Raw genomic sequence first — 18,274 nt, forward strand, 5'->3', positions numbered from 1 at the left:
AGATTTGGATTTTTTGTGAAAAATTGAGCGACCTCGATAATTAACCGGCTTTTCGACATATCGAGTGTGCCAGTTTCTTGGGAGCGTGAGCCGAATATTCGGTTAGTTTGCTTCGCGACGCTTTGCGAGATCAATGGATTGCTTTTTAGCTATATACACTCAGTAGTATTGAACATTAAGGTGACGACGAAAATTTGCAGTGACCACACAACTGGTGCATCAAGATGACCAGAAAGAGTTTGTTTGCGACGTTGACGCTGCTCTGCGTTTCGGGTCTCTGGACCTCGACGTCAGCGAAAGGAACGAAAATCGACGTATCGAGAGCCGCCAAAGAGAGGAAACCACGATTCATTTCGTTCGACACGAACTCTGGAAAGATTGACGTGAGTTTTATTGGCTTTTTTCTAAACCATAAGTATAGTTAGAATCAAACTAAAGTAAGAACTGGCAGATAAACTTGGACCTGTCGGTGCCCTTTCTGTCGATTCCACTGGAGGACAAAAAAGAGCACGGCGGTCCACCCATGCCCCTGCTGAACGTCAATACCAAAGCTCTCACGGTCTTCGGTTTGCTGATGGCCCTCTCGGCATTCGTCGTTCCCTTGTTTGTCAAAAAAATACCGGACCAGCCGCCTAACGTTTCGCCAGCAGAGCTGCATCACCACCATTACAGTAAGGAGCACAAAAGTAAAACATTGTTCGACGTAATTTTTTTCTTTGAAAACACGTTTATTCACTTGCAATAAATAGAATCTCGGTTCGAAGTTTATACATTGTATATAACGTTTAGCAAAATACTCAATCTGCGAATTGACGTTCGAAGAATGGAAAAATTCTAGTGACATTTTTATTATTCAGGATCGGATCGAGGCTCGGATTTAGGCTCGGATCTTTGGTACTTCGGAGATTCGCTCAACGAGATTCTCTTTAAGGACAGCCGCGTGACGCCGTGCGTGCAGCGCATCATTTGCACGGCTGTGGCAGCCGCCAGTCACTCGGATAATCCCAGTAGTGCCGACAAGATCATCGACGGTCTGTCCAGGTACAATTTGGCTTACTCTTTATTTTTTTCATCGTATAAATGACTTATCAAAAACGACGTGTTTTATACATAAAAAACTGCAAATCTATCTCTCATAAGTTGTACTATATTAGTTCCTTATTCTTATCATTAGGACTAACATTAGAGCTCACTAGAGCAAACCAACACACAGTATCGATTAAAAAGCTAAAAAATAATAAATTACAGTCACAGGTGGTTCGAACAAGCGGCTAACGGGACAGTGATAAAGGAAGCCGTGTCACGGGGTCGTCAAGTCCTGGCACCCGATGAGTGCACCGAGACTTACAAGGGCTGCGTCTTTGACCAGCAAATCATATCCAACGCACTCAAGATCGTCGGTGTTTGAAGCTAATACCTTGTATACGGACCTTTCGTTCTCTAGACGATTGCTTATAGCTACTTGTTATTTAGTTTTTCGTTGCCTAGGTAAATGTGATGGAAACACTTGGAGGACCAAGCCCGAATGAGTATACATTTTTGTTGAGAAAAAGACTGCGAAAATCAAGCGAAAAAAACATTGTTACGTTGTTTGGTTGCTTTCCATTTTTAAGTACGTTTAATTAATTTTAAATTTAGACATTAATCAATTTCGAATCTTTGACGAGTATAATCATCGTAACGTATATGAAGGAACTCTAAGTCTTTTCATAATAGACAGATCTATAATCCATGGCACTTCCATATACATAATAATATCGATCACCTCGAATTTTGCATAAATTGTAAAAGATCAATGCCTATCACAGTATTCAATAATAACTTGAATTTAGCAAACAATTCAACTAGACCATAAATCATCCAAACTTTCTAATACACGTACTCCCGTTATCACGTAACAAGAGCGCATTCAATTTCACTTTTGTTCGCGACTGTCGCACACACTCAATGTAAGACACGCGTCTCCACGAAATAATAAAAAAAGAATTGTCTCAAAACGATGCCTCTCTAATACTTCGTCATCATCATTATCATCTGCGCTCTACGGACACAAAGTCGCGGAGCGTGAAACTACGACACGCGACAGAGAAAACGCAGAGAGAAAATTGTCGTCACTCCGAGATTTAAAATTACAATGGGATCCCGATGCATTGCTACACTTTAATGAGATCCCGGTTGCGTTAAAAGGAGAATTTTTGAATGTGCGAACAAGTTGTGTAAGTATAACAGTTGGACGATTTTAAGAAAACCGAGTTCGTAACTTATTATATATACGGTAACGAAATTCTTCTAATTTGCTTAACAAAGTGTTTTTCGTTGGTAGCAATCAATTTTCTACGCATATAATTTGCTATGAGAAAAACAGCCTTTCGATAGAACTAAACAGCAAAAGTACAGGACAGCCAGCGACAAACAAAACCCATACTTTAACAATAAATAAATAGCCTTATCAATAATAATCTTCGGCACGCCACTCATCCATTTTCAGACCTAAAACTCGACACTTTTCAAACCTTATTGCTGCCGTTCTCACCATTGAGCAGTCTAAGGCATTCAGGATTAGCAACATCCTTAGCCGTCATACCGAGCTTATCTGAGGCTTTCGTCTCAGCCCCGTGTTCCAACAGAAACTGCACCACCGCGGACTGACCATGTTCGGCGGCGAGATGCAGAGCTGTTCTACCAGAGACATCGGCCTGCGACAGGTCAGCCCCCGCCAAGTGATAGGAGCGTAATCGAGCGAGGTTTCCTGCAGCAGCGGCTGAACACATACGCTCGCCGATGAGACGGCCGCGCTCGTGCAGGTGTGCGCCACATTGCAGCAACAACTTTATTATCTGCGGACAAGACGCGTATGCGGGTCGTTGCTCATATAGTTGTACTTCAGTTTGTGCGAGTAAACGATGTGGGTGCGAACAACGATTAACGGTATGAGGGATGGATAGTGAGTTAGACGTTATTGTGGAAACGTGATGCAATCTTTTACGAGGCTCGATGGAAGCTTTTCACGAGCAACGATTAATGCAATTGATTTATATGTATATAACTTACCTCGGGCCGGTCGTGTTCTATTGCATCCGTCAATGGAGTTCGATTGAATCGATCTTTGATGTGCACGTTCGCTCCCATTTTCAATAAATGACGCACTACTGTGATATCTCCTTCGCAACAGGCAATATGCAACGCCGTTCTGCCATCGGCGTTTGGTTGGGAAATATCTGCTCCCTGCAAATTGATAAATATTGCAAAAGTAGCTCGTGAAAACAAAAATCAATACATAATTAACTTACATATCTCTTGAGAGAGCTTAGCTTCATCGTGTCTTTAGCCAGCACAGCGGCATTCATCATTGCAGGGAAGAGGATAGCACCCAGCTCCTTGAACTCGGATGGTGAGCTTATTCTCAACGACCTGCCGACTGCGTCAACGAGATCCCAATCCTGCAAAGTGACCGACCGTCCAGCAGTCAGTTCTCCTCGCAAATTCGTTTCCATCATCGAGCGTTTTGTAGCCGTGTCCCATTCAGTCTTGGACAGAACGTAGGCCAGTTTCGTGAGGGCAGCCTCGGGCGTCATGTCGAAGCCAGATAAAACACCTGCAATGTGATACGAAATAAAAATACGTATTTTTTGTAAAGTAATTGATTCTAATAAGTTGTAGAAATAACGAATTGCGTACCAGCATCCATGAGTATCTTTCCAACTTCGTATATTGAACACACGCTTCCTTCTGAGCACTGTGTGATATTTATGATGATGACACCCCGATCTGCTGCAGCTTTAAATTCGGCTATGATATCTTCTCGATTAGACGGTACGTTTCCTGCGCCATAGGTTTGCAGGACTACCCCTTCGATTGGTGGACGAAGAAAAGCTTTCACCAGATCGGCGGTTATACTGGGGAACAGTCGAAGGAGACCAACCTTCTTATTTAGCGTTGTGTGAACGTGAAACTTTTCCATATGACAAGTTCTGAATATAGAACGATAATCCACTGAAAATATTGAAGCAATCGAATTGGTAAAAATATTCACGACTTTGTTTACAGTAAAGATGATTGTCGTAGAAGAAAATTACCATCTATTTTAATTCCAGCAACGGCTAGAGGCGGAGCATTTGGAGAATGAAAAGCTTCAAACGCAGTGACAGAAGCTTTTGTAGTGCGGTTCCCTCGCATGAGCCGAGTTCCGAAGAAGATACAAACTTCGGGAATGTTGTAATTGGCGGCGATGACTAGCGAAGTCAAAAAATTGTCAAGACCATCACTTCTGGTATCGAATAGAGGCAGCTGCGATCCTGTTAGCACTACGATTTTTCCAAGTGCTTCTAACATGAAAGACAGTGCTGAGGCGGTGTAACTTAATGTATCAGTTCCATGCAGAATGACGAACCCATCAAAATGTTCGTAAGATTCCTTTGAAATTAGAAAAATTAATTATACTTGAAAAAAAATATTATAATTTAGATTCATAAAATTTGCAGAATTACTTGTATATCACGTGCAATACGTATCCAATCATCCATTCTCATATTACTTGAATCACATAATGGCTTATATTCTAAAACGTTGTAAATAATTCTTCTACTGTCAACATCAGTCATTCTGCAATATAAATGTCGTTTGTGAGTAATTATTTCTGATTAACAAAAAAAAATTAGACTTGATTAGAAAAGATAAGATAGCAGATCTATGTATTATAAAATACAAAAAGCTACAAATGATACATACGGCAATACTAAAGGCCCCATTGGCCCAAATCTTTCTTCGGCATATTCTTTATCATGCATGTTAGGATATCTCCTTAAGTTTTTCACAAAAGCATTAGCTATTGGGACAAGAGCTGAAAGATAAAAATGATGAATATGAAATAGCATATTGCAACATACAAAGTTTCCACTATTATAAAAAGATTGATTTAAATAAATGTATCTATACCTCCATCCTTATTTCTAACCATTCCAATGGTGCCTCCCGTGTACAGTACTAATACTCTACCCTCAGGTTTACTTTCCTGAGGGAATGCCCCAGAAGATACATTTCGTCGAATAATGTGTTCTTCGCCGTTTGTACCATTACTTTTATTATTTTCTACAGGGGTATTTTGGGAACTTGAATTTGCACTCAACATATTTGCATTGCATGTAAAATCTGTTTCACTCATGATTAGCTGTAAACATTTAGAAATAAAAATAAAACTGCATACACATAAATTTAATAAATTCATACAGATCAAAGCTACTTGACTCACACTGTTTGTTGATGCTCTGCGTGCAGGCAGTTAATCCATCGAGTGTTTATGTCTCAATGTCCAGATCGAGCAATTTTGTATTATTGATATCTTCTATTGATATCCCCCACACTCTTTTTTTATCCCTCTTCCTTGACTCTCGTCAGCAGCACTTGACCAGATGACCCCTCTTCTCTTCGCCTTTCGCAACAGTTCGCCAACTTTTATAGATCCTCGTCGAGTACACGCACGCAGGCAACAGAAACACAACCTCCTCGAGAACGTTAATGAAATTCCTGTGTAGGTAGTAAGCGACAAAAGCCAAACCAGTAGATCAAAGCCGACGCGTAACTGTATTAACGTCTTTCTCGCAACTTGTTCTTAATCAGCCTAGCATTATCACAATCACAGTCAGCTGTCGGAGTCTGTCACCTATCCTAGACTTATTCTTCTTCCTTTATGGCCTTCTCAATCATCAGTCAGCAAACAACAGCACCTGCGGGACAGCAGTAGCGCAGCGACGAGACGACGCACGTGCAGCTGAGGCGGCCACGCGCTTTTGACTGCTACTGTATTATCGGTGACGTCACGGCCGTCACGGGGGAGTATAGTAGTAGGCCATCGACTTCCCAAAGTCCGAATCTGCGCCTGCAAAAGAAAGGCGAGAATTTTATTGGATGGTGCGATGAGGATTTTTGGAACGCTTTTTATCGTTTATCATTTTGTTATTCATCATCTGTTCGTGGTGTTTTTCTTCGAAAAGAGATACAGAGTTTTTTAAAATTGATGCAAACTTTCGAATTTGATGACTGAAAAGTTGCAAAAATCCAAATTTTGCTTCGCGGAAATTATTCCAAAGCCTTGAAATGTTATATTTTCAATTTACCACCGATTTCATTGCAACGATTTGAGGTGTGTTTGGCATATCAAGCTTTTATACTTTTTATTAATCTATTCCACTGTATAAGGTACTGATAAAAAAGTAAACAAATTAATATATTCTCCTGGTTATCGTGTCCTAATTAAAATATCTGAAAAACAGATGATTGTTCAATGAGAGTGAGGAAGGAACAGCGATAGAACGCTTTTTTATATAGGGTGGAAAGTATGAAAAAAAGACATCAACAATGCAATGCAACAAAGACTTCAGATGGGATAAATCATATATGCTTTTTTTTTTTAAATTATCAGTATTATGTAGCTTTAACTGCATAAAGATACGAAGGAATTGTCGATTGAGCTCGTTTGTTTACATTCTGAGAATCGCGACATATTGCAAGAAATAGTTTTAAATTATGCAGTCGCGCAATGTTTGCGTATAATCAATTATAACAGCGAGATTGCAAGCAAACAAAAACAACCAAATAATTATAAAAAATCTTAATCTCCACAATAACACACGATCAACCACATAAGTGTAGTAATAAACTATTATCTGGAATACATAAAATACTCTCTGCAATCTCCATCTGAGAAAAGGTCATTTTTGCAACATCTGGCGTGACAAACATTGTGTTCGTCAATCAAGTCGTTAACATGTTGTTGAAAACAGATCGTCCCAACTTTATTTGTACCAAAACAAAGCAATTTTAGACTCCGTATCTATCGCGAACCCTTCCGCCAAAACTCCGTGTCTGCGGCAAGTGAAAAACCAATGATTGCTTTGTTTGACCCTCGGCAGCTCCGTCCGCTCATACTAAAAACCTATATAGGTATGCAACTGCGCGCGAAGCTCTATATATAGTCACATACTTATATATACCTACCTATCAAACGTTCGCAAACGTTCGCGAAATCTTTTTTGCGATCTCCCGCGAGATGACTCATCTGGCGCAGATACTTTTTGCGCATCACGCCCACACACGCATCCAACATCGTGCGCAGAAAATTTTCCGCTTCCATTGCTTATGTTCGACACCTCGTAATGCCGTGCGGATACGCACGATTAAACCGCGAGAGATCGCGCGAGCTCAAGGTGAGCAGCGAAGGAGAAACTCTCTTTCTCTCGCACTCTCGTGTCCCAGGGATTTCGAAAGCAAAGCCCAGATTTCGGGAAAACTCGTTGACTGCAGTGCCGTTGCGCGCATACGCACAGAGAGCGCGAGAGAGGCCGCGCCGCGTCGTTCGATTATCGAGCACGCGGTGCCCTATACGTGCAGTATAACACCGCGAGTTCGCCGCATAGAGACAGCGAGTTGAAGCGCGGCGTTGCCGCGTCTCTCTCTCTCTCTCTCTCTCTCTCTTTTCCTCTCCCGCTAAAAAGTAGTACACGCACGCCATCGTCGATTCAAATGCTTCTGTGTACAGTGTGTGTGTGTGGGTGTATGTAGAAGATTGGGTTGAGAGTGTACCTTTGATGGAAGAATGCGTCCTCCGGATGGTCCTCATGACTACTTATTACAGTATCCAAAGTTGCACTATGCACCGATGGAAATAAGCCGCTCCACAATCGTAAAACGGAGCAGCAGTCGACGCAGCAGCTCCGCGAGGAAAAAATAAACGAGCTCGCTGCTGCAGCGACGGAGAAAGTCCGCGTTTTTTCTCGCTCTCCCGCGCGCAGATTCCACACAAGCGGCAACGTCGCTTTTCTCTCCCTCCTCCTGTCCCTGTCCGCCGCGAGAACAGCGAGAGAGAGAGAGAGAGCGCAGTTACTGTCTCTACTGACAAGTTACGTCTCTTGCGCGCGCACTCGAGCAGGTACCTATGCGGCGTCAGTATAGCTATATCTAGAGCGAGCCCTCGTGTGGAAGGGGAAGAACGAGAGGAGAAAGTAGAGGGGGGGAGACCAAGCAGAGAACGGAGTCGCGGAGCGCAGCACGGCAGAGCGAGGGAGACAGGAAGTGAGCGAGCCGCCGAGGCTTGTGTTATACATATACGTTGTACATATATTCGCGGCGCAGCTCGTAAAAGGCGTACAAAACCCGCTGTACTCTTCTCTCCGATGTCGACGTAGCTCCTCCGCGAGGAAGACTGGCCGCTCTGGGGTGTATTCTTCGAAGGAGACAAGACGACACAACGCGTGCTGTTTTATATCTAGTGCGCGTAAAGTAGCTGGAGAGCCGTGTCTCTCCTTTTGTGACCATCAGGCGTTGTGTTTCATGCTGGCCGAAGAAGCCGCAGCTGTAGCAGCGTATTATGAGGCCGAACGTCGAGCGCTAGGAAGATGTTGGTAAGCAATAGTGAACGAGAGACGGTGACGATCCGATCTGCTGATGCTGCGGGAAGCCTCCTGGACTAGCCATACACGATGCTCCTTCCTGCTGAGCCCAAGGCTCGGCCGCCCGCGTGCCTATGTGTCTGTGTGTGTGTCTGATGTCGCGCGTCTCTGCGAGAACGCGAGAACGTCCCAGATACGTATACTTATACTCGTGGAGAGTGAGAGAGAGCAGGAGAGGAGAGGTTTCCCTTTTATTTTCTCGCTGATGATGGCCCGCCTCTCCTGATGCTCTCCGGGCACCACGTCACGCACGCACCTGATAGCGCCCAGTTTTTCCTGAAAGAGTTTGCAATTTCCTTCACGCATAGAGCCGCACACGTACACACATCTCGGGGAGGAACTATGGCCCAAGCGGCGAGCGTGATTGTTGTTGTTTGCCCTTCCTCTGCCCCCCAGATTGATTATCAGAGCCTGTAGTGTGTCTAGATCCAGCTTGTGCCCGTCTTGGAGTGAGTCGCAGTGTGACCCCAGGATTCTGTGATAGTGTGCCAACATGTCTTGTAATGTTTTGCAGGGGGACGATCCGCCTTACCTGTCGGTGGGCACCGAGGTCAGTGCCAAATATAAGGGGGCTTTCTGCGAGGCCAAGATCAGAAAGGTTGTGCGCAGCGTCAAGTGTAGAGTGACTTATAAGCAGGGCTTGGGCACGGCCACTGTTACCGATGACCATATCAAGGGAACGCTCAGAGTTGGTGCTTCTGTCGAGGCCAGACACAATGATAGAAAGGACTTTGTTGAGGCTACTATTACTAAGATACAAGACTGCAGTCAGTACACGGTTGTGTTTGATGATGGGGACATTACTACGCTGAGGAGGACAGCTTTGTGTCTGAAAAGTGGTAGACATTTTGCTGAGAGTGAAACTTTGGACCAGCTACCTTTGACGCATCCGGAACACTTTGGCAATCCTGTTATTGGTGGGAGACGTGGCCGGAGATCCAGACAAACTCAGTAAGCTTGCACTGCATCCTTGTGTTGCAATTTTCACATTATCTCAGACTACCACAGAAGAATCTCAAAATATGAAACTGGAAAATTGGTTTTAAAATGAGTTTTCTTGCTATTTTTTGCAGAGATGACAGCAGTGATGATGAAGATGATGCACCCAGAGGTAGTAATGACTCAGGCTCGGGTTCTGGAGGGAAAGAAGGCTCTGAAACAGAACCTGAAATTGGAAGGGTTGTTTGTGTGGAACTTGGCGACAAAAAGAAGAAGGATAATTGGTTCCCTGGACTGGTTGTTGCCCCAACTGCACAAGACACTGTGAGAATAAGGGTTCGCGATGACTACCTTGTGAGGTCATTCAAGGATGCTAGATAGTAAGTTTTCTCCAAATCCTACCCTCATTCATGACTCATTGCTTACAGCTTTGTAAGCAATGAGTCAAAATCATCACAATCAATCTTGTTTGTGATGATTTTGAAAATTATTACTTGCAATGATGTAACAAGTTTTATATACACTTTGAATTGCGTTTTTTTTCACTATTTTTACTTTCTTTTTGATAATGATCAAATAAGATGATTATTCCAGTTTTTCTTATAAACTATTTATATTCACTTTGTAAACAAAATATTTTGTATCTAAACCAAACGTTTTTATTTTGTTTGTTTAGTTACACAGTACCCAAAAAAGAAGCTACGGAATTTACCAAAGAACTGGTCAATAAAGTGGAAAACAGCGCTTTAAAAGTAGCCGTGGAAAAAGCTTTACTATTTTTAGAAAAGAATGAGTTGCCCCCTCATTGGGACAGGGATTCATTATTTGGGAACTCTGTATCAAGTGGGAATAGTGATTCAGACGGAGAACTTGACTCAGATGTAAGTTTCTTCTTTTGAAATCATGATAAAAAATAATAAAAAGTAAAAAATAAATAAATAACGAAATTCAAAAAAATTTCAGAGCTCTGATGATGAACCACGGGAAGAGAAAGACCACTTTGTGGCACAGCTGTATAAATTTATGGATGACCGAGGCACGCCTATAAACAATTGCCCGATGATCGGCAACGAGGACATCGATCTGTATAGGTTGTTCCGCGCGGTATACAAGCTCGGCGGCTATAATCGCGTCACTAACCAAAACCAATGGAAGCTAATAACTCGGCGGCTAAGCTTCTCTATGCAAAATAATTCCTCGACGCACAACTTGGTCAAACAAGCATACAAAAAATTCTTGCATTCCTTTGAAGACTTTTATAGGAAATTGGGCTGTACAATGGTGAACCATCCGAGGGGTAGTATGCGAAAGCAACGTCCGGGACGTAGTTTGATTCGGGATAAAGATAGAAATACACCTGTACCAACGCAAGATAAACAGCTGGTGAACAAGACGGAAAAGGAAGAGGAAGAGAAAGAGCAGAAAAAAAGTAGTAGTATCGTGCCCGAAGAGGAAATTAAAAAAGAGAAGCGTGAAATCAAAAAAGAGCCTGTGGTAAAGGAAGAAGAAGTACCAACAGCTAAGGTTAAAAGGAAAGAAGAACCGGCAGCGGAGGAAAGCGCGAGCGGTCAAGAAAGTGATATCAACATTGAAGGTGAAGAAGAGTCTTCCAGCAGTGAAAAGTCCCAGAAGTCGAGTACGTCAAGACTTACTCCGTCTTCTAATGTCAGCAGTAAGTCCAAAGCCGCAGCAGCCACAAGTGCTGCGACTGCTACGACAGCTAAGAGCAAGGAAGAAGCAGTTAAGAAAAAATCTGTGCCAGAGAAAAAGAAGCCAGAAACAAAGAAACAAGAAAAGAAAGATGAGAAGACTAAGGAAGAAGACAGCACCAAGACAAGGTCGAAATCTAAGGAAGATGTGGCGAAGGGCAGTAAACCTAATTCTTCCGAGACAAGAGAGACGAGAACACCTTCGCGAGAATCGGAGAGAAAAGCCTTTAACAAGCAGAGGAGGATGACCGACGAGGAACTGAAGAAACGAGGCAGGAAGAAGAAAGAAGTTGAGGGTGAAAAAAGCAAAGCTCCAGATGACCGATCAACAGTCGAGTACGCACCAAGCTACAAGGGACCTGTAGAAATCGGTGACAGGCTAAAGGTTTACTACGGTCCAACCCACGAGTCCAAAGTCACTTACGAAGCTAAGGTTATTGACATGGAGAAGGATGGCTCAGAAGCCGTGTATTTAGTCCACTACACTGGCTGGAACACCAGGTATGCATTGTAATAACGAATCTCGATTTTTAACTAGACAATCCAACCCATTGCGACCATTTGACACAAAATAAATTTTTTAAATCCACCTTCTCGTATCCACACGTAGTGATAAAAACGAAAATGATTCCCTTAGAAAACAAAAATTCACAAGTAAAAATAAATATTCACATACTCGCATGTTTTGATTTCACAGATACGATGAATGGATCAAATGCTCGAGAATAGCGCAAAACTTTACGCAGGCTCAAGGTCGCGTTAAGCGAACTAAAACAACACCAAGACCACAAACACCGAGTGCGAATTCAACGTTCATGAACAAGTCTTCCAAAGGCGCAACAGCACCGAATGCAGGGACCGGTGCCGCGTCGAGTGCTCAAAATCGCCGACGAGCGCAAGGCGATGCACCTGCGGGTAGCAGTTCCTCGGCAAACAAAGACTCACGCAAAGAAGATCGCGAAGGCACACCAGCGACTCGCTCCACGACTCCCTCGCCCCTTACCTCGTGCATTTCGCGGACTAAGAGCCCCGCGACAACGGCGAACAACAGAACGACCCGCATGACGCGTAATACAGACTTGACGTCATTGGCTAGCGAACTCGGTAGACGTACCAGGAGAACGTCGGGTCATACGGATGCGATGGCTGCCTGCGAAGAATCGGAGAGCGAGGAGTCAGATTCTATGGAGTCGGAAACTAGTGCCGAGCCTGAAACGGTACAGCAAAGATTACGAGTTAAGGCCGCATTACAGGAAAGAGGGACAAGTCGTAGAGAGGCCAGGCGAAGAGCTGAAAGCCGCATGAAGATCGATGAGACCAGTGACGCCGAAGCGGAGAAGGACGTGGAGGAACCGAGACGAGGCAGAAGGCTTAGAAAAACCATTGGCAAGTTGCAGGAGGTCAAATCAGAGCCCGAATCGGATGAAGAGCAGCCTAAAGGCAGGGACTTTGATCTAAATCAAATCAGGTCGGAGCTCAAGGGTTTCGATAAAGCAGTGAAACTTGAGATGACAAGTGTTGAGCCAGATCAAGAAGAGGAAGCGGAGGAGCAGGCGTCAAGCCCCGTGAAGCAGGAAAAAATGGAAACCGAAAGTCTTGCCGATAAAAAGGTAACAAACATATGTCCACCTATTTTTTGTTAAATATAATAAAACACTCTAATGTCAAATTGTTCTGCAGGTAACTCCGGAACCTGACAAGAAGCGCGAAACACCCAAAGTTGAACCACAGAACGTCATACCAATTAAAAGGGAACCAATTAAGGTTGAAGCCAATCAGTCAGAGAGTACCGAAGACATTTATGAATTTAAGGAACCTGAACCGTTTGAATTCGAAGTGCGTAATAAAAGAGATTCGGGCGGCAGCACTGGTAGTAACACGGACAAGGACAAAGAGAAGGAAAAAGAGAAGGACAATAAGGACAAGCCAAAAAAGCGCCCATTCGAGGAAGACAAAAGTCCCAAAAAGCGCCAGAAGGTATTTGGAGGGATAGCATCTGCAGCGAGTACACCACCATCTGCTGCCAAGGTCGAACAGAAATCCGAGACCAATCCACCGGATCAGCAAAGTACAGATCCCAAGAAGAAGGCGAGGAAAATATTTAAAAAGAACGAAGAATCTGAAGAAGCTGATGCAGAGGGAGATGATGGCAACGTGAGTACTACAAGAGATTTGTCCAAGTTACTACCTGCAAATTACAGTGGAGTAATGGTGTTTAAACGTAAAGAATCGACACCGACTGCAACGCGTAGCAACGATGAATCTGCTGCGGCTACAGTACCCCTCGAAAATTCCACCGATAGTCCGAAAAAGAGGCAACCTAAAACGTTTGGCAGTCCCGCCGCCAAAAGCAACGACACGAAGACTGAGAATTGTGGTACACAAGAGATCGGCGACAGCAAGAAGAAGGTACGTAAAATATTCAGCAAGCAAGCGGACGAAAACGACGATGTCGACGAAACCGCTCCAGCTAAAGAGCTCGCCAAATCCTTACCGAATGTAGATGAAAACAAGAAGGCTGTGGATGAAGATGTATCGAAAAATCCAAAGAAAAGACTCAAGACTGTCGGGGGTGTTGGGGGAACTCGAAGCGGTGTGATCAACGACAATGACGTACCGGCCACGACTAGTACAACAAACCACGCTGTTAAATATTTCTCGCATTATGCTGGACCCAAGACGAAAGCTGCTGCGATTGCCAGCGAAAACGATAGCGCACAAGATCGCTCGACTGCTACTTCGAAATCTGATATGCAAGCCCGCAACGAACCACCTAAATCGATATCGGTTAATACGAGCCACGATAAAGATGACACGAAATCCAAGACGGCCGAGTTGACACCATCGACTACAAGTTCTGTTGATAATAAACAACCATCGACGAGTGGTGACAAGAAACGAGTCCCGGATTCCGCTATACCTGTCAAGACTGAGCCCAAGGAACAGCTGAAAACTTTAGACTTCACTCCAATTGTTCCACACACGCTACCCGTACCCGCGCCTATTAGCGCCCGGTTACCGGCTACCGCCAGCATCGAAGAAAAACTCTCGGCTGCGGCAGTTTTCCGCAGTAAACTTAAGGATGCCAAGAAGGACGACGACTCGGATAGCACGACTAGAAAAACTTTGAAAGATGTGACTACTAAGAAGGCCGAGACGCTGTCTGCCAAAAAGGCCAAAGAGAAGGAGGAGAGTAAAATTAAGCACGAGCCCGAGAAGAAGAAACAGCAGATAATAGAACCGCCTATTCCGAAGAAGGATCCCCTGCAGGAAATCGAGATTCGCAAAGATCCACTTCTTGAAGTAGTAAAGAAAAAGGAGGACGAAGTTCTGAAGCTCAACAAAAAAGAATCGGAGACAAAAACTCCGGTACCCATGCCAAACACGACCGTCACCAAGACCTATGGAAGCCAGAGAAAGGATACGACGACGAAAGTCGAAGAGACCTGGAAGAAGAGTGCTGCGGCACTCGCGGCTTCAACAACGGCGAGTAACTCTAGTGAAAATGCGTCGAGTGATTTGCCAAACAACGACCCTGTCGTAAAGGATTATATCATTTTGCGCAAAGAGACAATAGTGAGCAAAATCAAATCGAGCATTGATCGAGACTCGGTAGACTCGACCGACAGTAGCGATAGCGAGAGGCGGCTCACCATCATCGATAGTGAGGACTTGCCCGAAGACAAGTGCAATGATTCCAGCTCCGACGTCAAGAGCAAAACTACACCCATTGCTGTGGCCACTAACCAGTTTAATACCATAACGCAGCAGCAACGAGCGAGTCCTGTAATCCCTTCTCATATTGAAGTACATCATCAGCAGCAGCAGATTAGGAGTGTAGGAGGAACTCCAAATGCTGCTATGATTATTGAGAAAAGTACCAAAATGGAGGAGGATGGGGAAAATTTGAACTCGCTGCTGTGCGAAGAAGAGATACCGGGCTCGCCTACACCTGGATCGGAATCCATGGACCAAGAGCACAGAGCTAGCAGCTCACAGAATCTCGCCAAGTCTGATATGGGTATGTTTTACTGATTTAACAAGAAAATTATTGTCAAATTTAAAATTATAAAAAAAAAAATAATAATAACAATGTCATGCTTAAATTTACAGGTAGTAAAATGGCCGTAGCATTTGTGGCAGCTCAATTGCCGTTAAGCACACTACCGTCGTCAACTCGGTCGACCAACTGTGCCATGGTGACTACTTCGAGTTTGTCCGCTTCTCAGAGTACAAATCTCGTTACCGTATCCATGACTGTTCAACATGCCAGCATTCAACCACTCAGGCAAGCACAATCTCACCCTCAACCGTTGCCCCAGCCACAGCATCAAGCGCTACACCAGCAGGTTCAACCGCAGGCACAACCAGTAGCACAAGTTCAACATCAGCAACAGCTTCATCATCACCACCAGCAACAGCAGCAACAGCAGCAACATCAGCAACATCAGCAACCTCAACAGCATCATCAACAACCACAGCGTCATGATCAGCATCAGCCGCAGCCGCAACGCCATGATCAGCGTCACCCTGCACCAATGTTGGTAGCAGTGCAGCGTCGAGAGAGCAACGAAGCCGCTCCTGTCATGGACAATACGCCCCCTACTACACCCGATTCGAGTATTTCCAACATATCAGGTTCGCCACGTGACGAGCGCATTGGTGGATCGACACCTTCATCTTCCGAAGACAATTCAAAACTTGATCGAGACAGCTCCGAGGCAGAGAACGATAGCGGCGGTAAGGGTCCGAGCAAAGAAGCGGGTTCATCGCTCGTCAATTCAGAACATGGTGGCATCGGCGGTGCTAGCTCGTCATCGTCTTCTGACCGAATACCCAAACCACCAGCCAAGCGAGCGATTAACGACGGCGAAAACGTGTCACCCAAGAAGCGTAAGAAACGAAAAGATCAGGACGCTAGTATGTCCATTAATCAAGCAAACAACGGCAATACTTCGGGGAAGAGGTCACCAAGACAAAGTGCTCGCAACGCAAGGCATGGAACGGGAAGCGACAGCGATGATACCAGCGAAGGCTCAAACCAGTGCATTAATAACTCAGCACAAGCGAATAATAACTTGACGAGGTCCGAACCCTCGCAAAGTGCATCGAGAAATATAATGAATGATCGATCATCTACGGATGTCGGCATGTACATGAAACCGCCTAGCAGCACTGCGAAGTACAACTTTGTCATTGACCTCGGTAAGTAACTAATTTTGCAAGTATTTAATTTTCGATTTCTTTCATTGGCTCATTGGTTAAATTGTTCGATTGTAACGTAAATTTTATTACAGATCCAACGTTGGATGGAACACAGAGGATAGCAATTTTACAGCAAAAGATGTCGGAATTACGAAAAACGTACATGTCTCTTAAAGTAGAACTCGCTGGCATTGAGAGGCGTCGCAAGAAGTTAAAGCGTAGAGAGCGAGAAGGTAAACGTCGAATCCACTGCAGATCGGTGAAAAAGTCTAGGAAAAGTGCAAATGTACAACTTATCTAAATAAAATTTTTACAATTTTTCCAGCACAAAAAGCTGCAAAGGCTGAAATGCAACAGGCGTGCTCGTGATGAGAAAGGCGATGGTAAATCGCATCCTGTATTATGTACAAAAGTAAACAGAAAATATCTTCACGCCATTACGGGTGCGTGAAGAAGTTCATGACAATTTTCGAGTACCTAATGACGATATAGGTAACGTTGTAAATACAAAGGGAACTAACTACACAGACGTCAATACTTTCAAAACGTTGCGTCTATGTTTTGTATTAGAATGAAAGAGAAGCCGCGGATGACAGGAAAACGAGAATCGTCTGATGGTGCAAGAATGGTGTCTTAAGAATGATTTCGTAAATACATAAATATATATTATGTTGGCGTCCCTTCAAGAGAAATTATTTATGCTTCCAGTAGTGGAAAAACAATGATTCAAAAAAAGATAACTATTTCGAACTAAGATTTCTTTCGTTGTAATTGACAACTCATGAGTATCATGATAAAACTGTAAATGATGTGTATAAAGGAAATTGTTATTATATATAGCTATTGTTTACTTAAAAAGTGCATTGTCGTGATTGCAACGTGGCAAAGTGCACATACTTCTGAAAGACACAGACTTTCCGTCCTTTCTTATAATTTAGCAAGTGCATCGATGAACAGCAATAACTATAGGCAATCTTCTAAATTTCAAACAACTTTTTAATAGTCTGTTTTAAAAAGAAAGAATGGCATTAAATGATTTTTGTTAATCAAACAAACGGCAAATAAAACGTCTGAACAAGGTATATGTGTGCAACTGTCACGTTTGTCAAAAAAATAAAATTTTATAGACATATACATATATTTTTTATAAGAGGTCAACAAAAGAACTGAACTCTCTTGGTAATAATGAGGTTTGGCTGTTTGTTACCTCGCGTAACCTATTAGATCTAAACAATTTGTATATATTTTACACTGCATATAATCTCGATGTGCGTGTCAAATTTTAATTTTTCATTTTCATACTGCCGGTGTTTCTCTTATCCTCTATGTATAATAATAGTTTTAGTAATTATAACATTTACAATTTTCGCTACTCTCAAATGCATCACACAACACAAATGCGCCAAAACACGGAAGGTCCAAAAGTTCAAACGATTCAATAAATATGATTATTTTGTTCGCGTTTTATAAAAAGAAATTTTTTTATCGTGATTCGGATGTGATAATAAAAGAGTATTTATGAATTTTCGATGACAGCTGGTGGACTTTCAATGTCTTGATCTCTTCATCCTTGCGTCTCTAGCGGCACAAAAATTGTGCCGAGCCATTTACCTCACTTATCCTATACATAAGTGAATAAACATCCTTTTGCATTTGATATTTTTCTGAGAGCAATGATAGAGTGTACAGTGGTAATGGCCAATTGAGTCGAGTTAATTTCGAAGGGTCAACATTAATTTGTAAAACTTGCTTTAATAGTACAGAAATGTCACTTTTATCTTAAGCACCGTACATTGTACATACATAATAAATACGTAAATAGGTAAATAGTAGATGTCATCAAAATTAATAAAAGGTGTCAGAAATTATATCAGTCCAGGTAAAATTTGTGTTAGTTAATATTGTTGAATAAATCTTACAGATCTATACAGTAAAAAATTTTTTCAATATTGATACGCGAACCTATCCCTCTTTTAT

The 18,274-nt window shown here is 43.1% G+C and overlaps 3 protein-coding genes across 6 annotated transcripts; 2 read left to right on the forward strand and 1 right to left on the reverse strand.

The window, feature by feature from the left end:
- Positions 1-33: 33 nt before the first annotated feature.
- On the forward strand, positions 34-764 carry LOC103316979. The gene is made up of 2 exons (XM_032599715.1): positions 34-383; positions 452-764. The coding sequence occupies exons 1-2, from the start codon at positions 225-227 to the stop codon at positions 743-745; spliced, it is 453 nt and encodes a 150-aa protein (XP_032455606.1). The 5' UTR covers positions 34-224; the 3' UTR covers positions 746-764.
- LOC100115096 (L-asparaginase) lies at positions 715-7,727 on the reverse strand. Of its 3 annotated transcripts, none has more exons than XM_016985054.3 (10): positions 7,579-7,707; positions 5,251-5,875; positions 4,936-5,167; positions 4,729-4,840; positions 4,488-4,602; positions 4,077-4,413; positions 3,679-3,993; positions 3,291-3,595; positions 3,052-3,225; positions 715-2,837 (listed from the first exon to the last, which is right to left on the reverse strand). In XM_016985054.3, exons 3-10 carry the CDS (start codon positions 5,159-5,161, stop codon positions 2,508-2,510), a joined length of 1,914 nt encoding a protein of 637 aa, XP_016840543.1. In that variant the 5' UTR covers positions 5,162-5,167; positions 5,251-5,875; positions 7,579-7,707; the 3' UTR covers positions 715-2,507. The 3 variants fall into 3 exon arrangements, with proteins under 3 accessions (XP_016840543.1, XP_016840542.1, XP_031785179.1); XM_016985053.3 differs by lacking the exon at positions 7,579-7,707 and adding an exon at positions 6,994-7,295 and having other exon boundaries at positions 720-2,837; positions 5,249-5,875; XM_031929319.2 differs by having other exon boundaries at positions 833-2,837; positions 4,488-4,636; positions 5,249-5,875; positions 7,579-7,727.
- A 161-nt stretch (positions 7,728-7,888) lies between these two features.
- LOC100115059 (AT-rich interactive domain-containing protein 4B) lies at positions 7,889-18,235 on the forward strand. Of its 2 annotated transcripts, none has more exons than XM_008212958.3 (10): positions 7,889-8,396; positions 8,959-9,395; positions 9,518-9,763; positions 10,060-10,264; positions 10,347-11,593; positions 11,790-12,702; positions 12,773-15,113; positions 15,206-16,297; positions 16,390-16,530; positions 16,623-18,235. In XM_008212958.3, exons 1-10 carry the CDS (start codon positions 8,391-8,393, stop codon positions 16,664-16,666), a joined length of 6,672 nt encoding a protein of 2,223 aa, XP_008211180.1. In that variant the 5' UTR covers positions 7,889-8,390; the 3' UTR covers positions 16,667-18,235. The 2 variants fall into 2 exon arrangements, with proteins under 2 accessions (XP_008211180.1, XP_032455580.1); XM_032599689.1 differs by having other exon boundaries at positions 7,889-8,893; positions 16,623-17,429.
- Positions 18,236-18,274: the final 39 nt, after the last annotated feature.

The sequence above is a fragment of the Nasonia vitripennis genome, chromosome 4, assembly GCF_009193385.2.
Source record: "Nasonia vitripennis strain AsymCx chromosome 4, Nvit_psr_1.1, whole genome shotgun sequence".
NCBI classification, from domain to species: Eukaryota; Metazoa; Arthropoda; class Insecta; order Hymenoptera; family Pteromalidae; genus Nasonia; species Nasonia vitripennis.

What these genes read in the sequence shown, in the direction of transcription:
- LOC103316979 (XM_032599715.1), top strand. Translation starts at nt 225, where the DNA reads ATGACCAGAAAGAGTTTGTTTGCGACGTTGACGCTGCTCTGCGTTTCG. An exon ending in CGAACTCTGGAAAGATTGAC is followed by an intron (nt 384 to 451) that starts GTGAGTTTTATT and finishes AAGAACTGGCAG; the next exon opens with ATAAACTTGGACCTGTCGGT.
- LOC100115096 (XM_016985054.3), bottom strand. Translation starts at nt 5,161, where the DNA reads ATGAGTGAAACAGATTTTACATGCAATGCAAATATGTTGAGTGCAAAT. An exon ending in GGTTAGAAATAAGGATGGAG is followed by an intron (nt 4,841 to 4,935) that starts GTATAGATACAT and finishes TTTATCTTTCAG; the next exon opens with CTCTTGTCCCAATAGCTAAT. An exon ending in GTATTGCACGTGATATACAA is followed by an intron (nt 4,414 to 4,487) that starts GTAATTCTGCAA and finishes CTAATTTCAAAG; the next exon opens with GAATCTTACGAACATTTTGA.
- LOC100115059 (XM_008212958.3), top strand. An exon ending in ACGGAGAACTTGACTCAGAT is followed by an intron (nt 10,265 to 10,346) that starts GTAAGTTTCTTC and finishes AAAAAATTTCAG; the next exon opens with AGCTCTGATGATGAACCACG. An exon ending in AAAGCGTAGAGAGCGAGAAG is followed by an intron (nt 16,531 to 16,622) that starts GTAAACGTCGAA and finishes CAATTTTTCCAG; the next exon opens with CACAAAAAGCTGCAAAGGCT.